Below are 2,006 nucleotides of genomic sequence, written 5' to 3'. Positions count from 1 at the left end.
CTACAGTTGGTCCAGTAGCTCATCAGTCCTCGACAACGGGTACCGATTCTTGATTGTCACTTGGTTGAGCCCGCAGTAATCAATACACAGACGCATACTCTCGTCCTTCTTTTTCACAAACAGTACTGGCGCTCCCCACGGTGAATCGCTTGGACGTATAAACCCGTTCTCCACTAGCTCGTTCAATTGCTTCTTCAGCTCTGCCATCTCCTTCGGTGCCATCCGGTACGGAGCCTTAGTGATCGGCTCTGTGTCCGGTAGCACATCAATGCTGAAATCCACTTCCCCGCTCGGCGGTATTCCCGGTAGATCATCCCAAAATACATCTGAAAAATTTTCGAGCAACAGGTGTGTCCTCCAATCTCCTCTCCGGTTCCTTATAACCGTGATAACCACTAGGAACGCCTCGCTGCCCTTCCTAATCATCTTCTCGGCTTTCAGTGCTGAGACAATTGGGTCCGTCGATGGTGCTCCCCCCTCTAAACTCGAGTCCTCCTGAGTCCTCTTGAAACCAGATCGTCCTCTGGGGATAGTCGATATGAGCATGGTACCTCGTGAACCAGTCCATGTCCAATATCAGGTCGTAGACTCCAATGGGTACCACAATAAGATCCGCTGTCAATTGTCGATCGCATATGTCGAGAGGTACACCACGCAAGGTCTCTTGAACTGTAAGTGCTTCTCCTGTCGGTGTACACACTGTAAAATTACTCATCGGATCGATGTCTCCTATACCGATTCTCTCCACTATGTTCATACTCACAAAACTGTGAGTCGCTCCAGTGTCAAACAATGTATAACAGGGCACCCTGTATAAGCGAAGGATACCTGTGATATTTCTTGTTATCTTCGCACTCAAACAAACAATGGATTGTCCCGCATCAACAATAATACTACCCCCGTATAGATAGAAGGGTACCTGCGATCGCATCTGCCTCGGCTCCATCGAGATGAATCTCCTCCTCCTGAATCTCGTGTTCCGCCTCTAGAGCATAAACTCTTGGGGCCCCTTCGGCTCCATCTGCAGGTCTCGACAGAGGCCGTGGTGGTCTAGCCGCTTGCGCTTGCGGCTCTGCTAGTCTCACCGTACAATATGCCACATAGTGTCCTGGTTGCTGGCACCGGTAGCAAACCGATGGTCCTCGAGGTGGTGGAGAAGGGCTACGGTACTAGCCAGTTTGACCAGTCTTCCCCAGAGGTCGGGTACTTGTGACGTAGGGAAGGGCTACGGTCGCGGATTCTATCCTCCTTCTCCTCCTGCTCTGTCTTCTCTGCCTTCTCCAATTGACTAATGCAGTGGCCAAAGGTATGGAACTCGTGAAGCGTGACACTTATGCGAAGCGAAGGTTGCAATCCAGCGACAAACTTCTGAATCTTCATCTCCTCCCTGGGTACCAGGTGCGATGCAAAGTTTAGCAGACGTATGAATTCTGCCTCATACTCCTGGACTGTTCTATTCCCCTGCTGTAGGTTCAAGAACTCAGTGAGGCGGCGTTCTTGATTCTGTCGGCGGTAGTATTTCTTCTCAAATTCTCCTTTGAGTTCCTCCCAGGTGAACTGATGTCCATCCGACATCTCCTGTGTCACCTTTGTCCATCAGTGTCGAGCTTGTCCGGATAAATGGTCGCTCCTAGCATGGATCGATAGCACGGGGGCACTAGACATACTCCAAGTCCTGGATCATGCATGTTCAGCCATTCTTCTGCAGCCTCGGGATTTAGCGATCCTTCAAACCGTGGAGTATGCATGGCCCGCAACTCCCGAACAATCGGCAAATAGTCTCCTGCCACAGCCGGTGCAGGTGGCGGTGGAGGTAGATCCTCCCCCCTCGGTTCTGGACCTCTCGCTGGGGGTGGAGGTGGGAGATATGCCAACAAGGTTTGCATCATGGTCTCCTAGAATACACGGAATTCGTTCCGCATCTCCTCCCGAAATACCCTAAACTCAGCAGCTTGGGGAACATGGTTAGGGACGTTGTTGTCTCTCGTCGTAGACTGAGCACATCG

The 2,006-nt window shown here is 51.3% G+C and overlaps 1 protein-coding gene across 1 annotated transcript; it reads right to left on the bottom strand.

Annotated features, from left to right (window-relative positions):
- LOC104805008 lies at window positions 1-1,575 on the bottom strand. Its single transcript, XM_010529403.1, has 4 exons — window positions 1,171-1,575; window positions 920-1,115; window positions 552-828; window positions 1-502 (listed from the first exon to the last, which is right to left on the bottom strand). Exons 1-4 carry the CDS (start codon window positions 1,573-1,575, stop codon window positions 1-3), a joined length of 1,380 nt encoding a protein of 459 aa, XP_010527705.1.
- Window positions 1,576-2,006: the final 431 nt, after the last annotated feature.

The sequence above is a fragment of the Tarenaya hassleriana genome, unplaced genomic scaffold, assembly GCF_000463585.1.
Source record: "Tarenaya hassleriana unplaced genomic scaffold, ASM46358v1 Cleome106, whole genome shotgun sequence".
Classification (NCBI taxonomy): domain Eukaryota; kingdom Viridiplantae; phylum Streptophyta; class Magnoliopsida; order Brassicales; family Cleomaceae; genus Tarenaya; species Tarenaya hassleriana.
The sequence above is the reverse complement of the archived record's forward strand: the minus strand, read 5'-3'. Positions and strand labels throughout refer to the sequence as shown.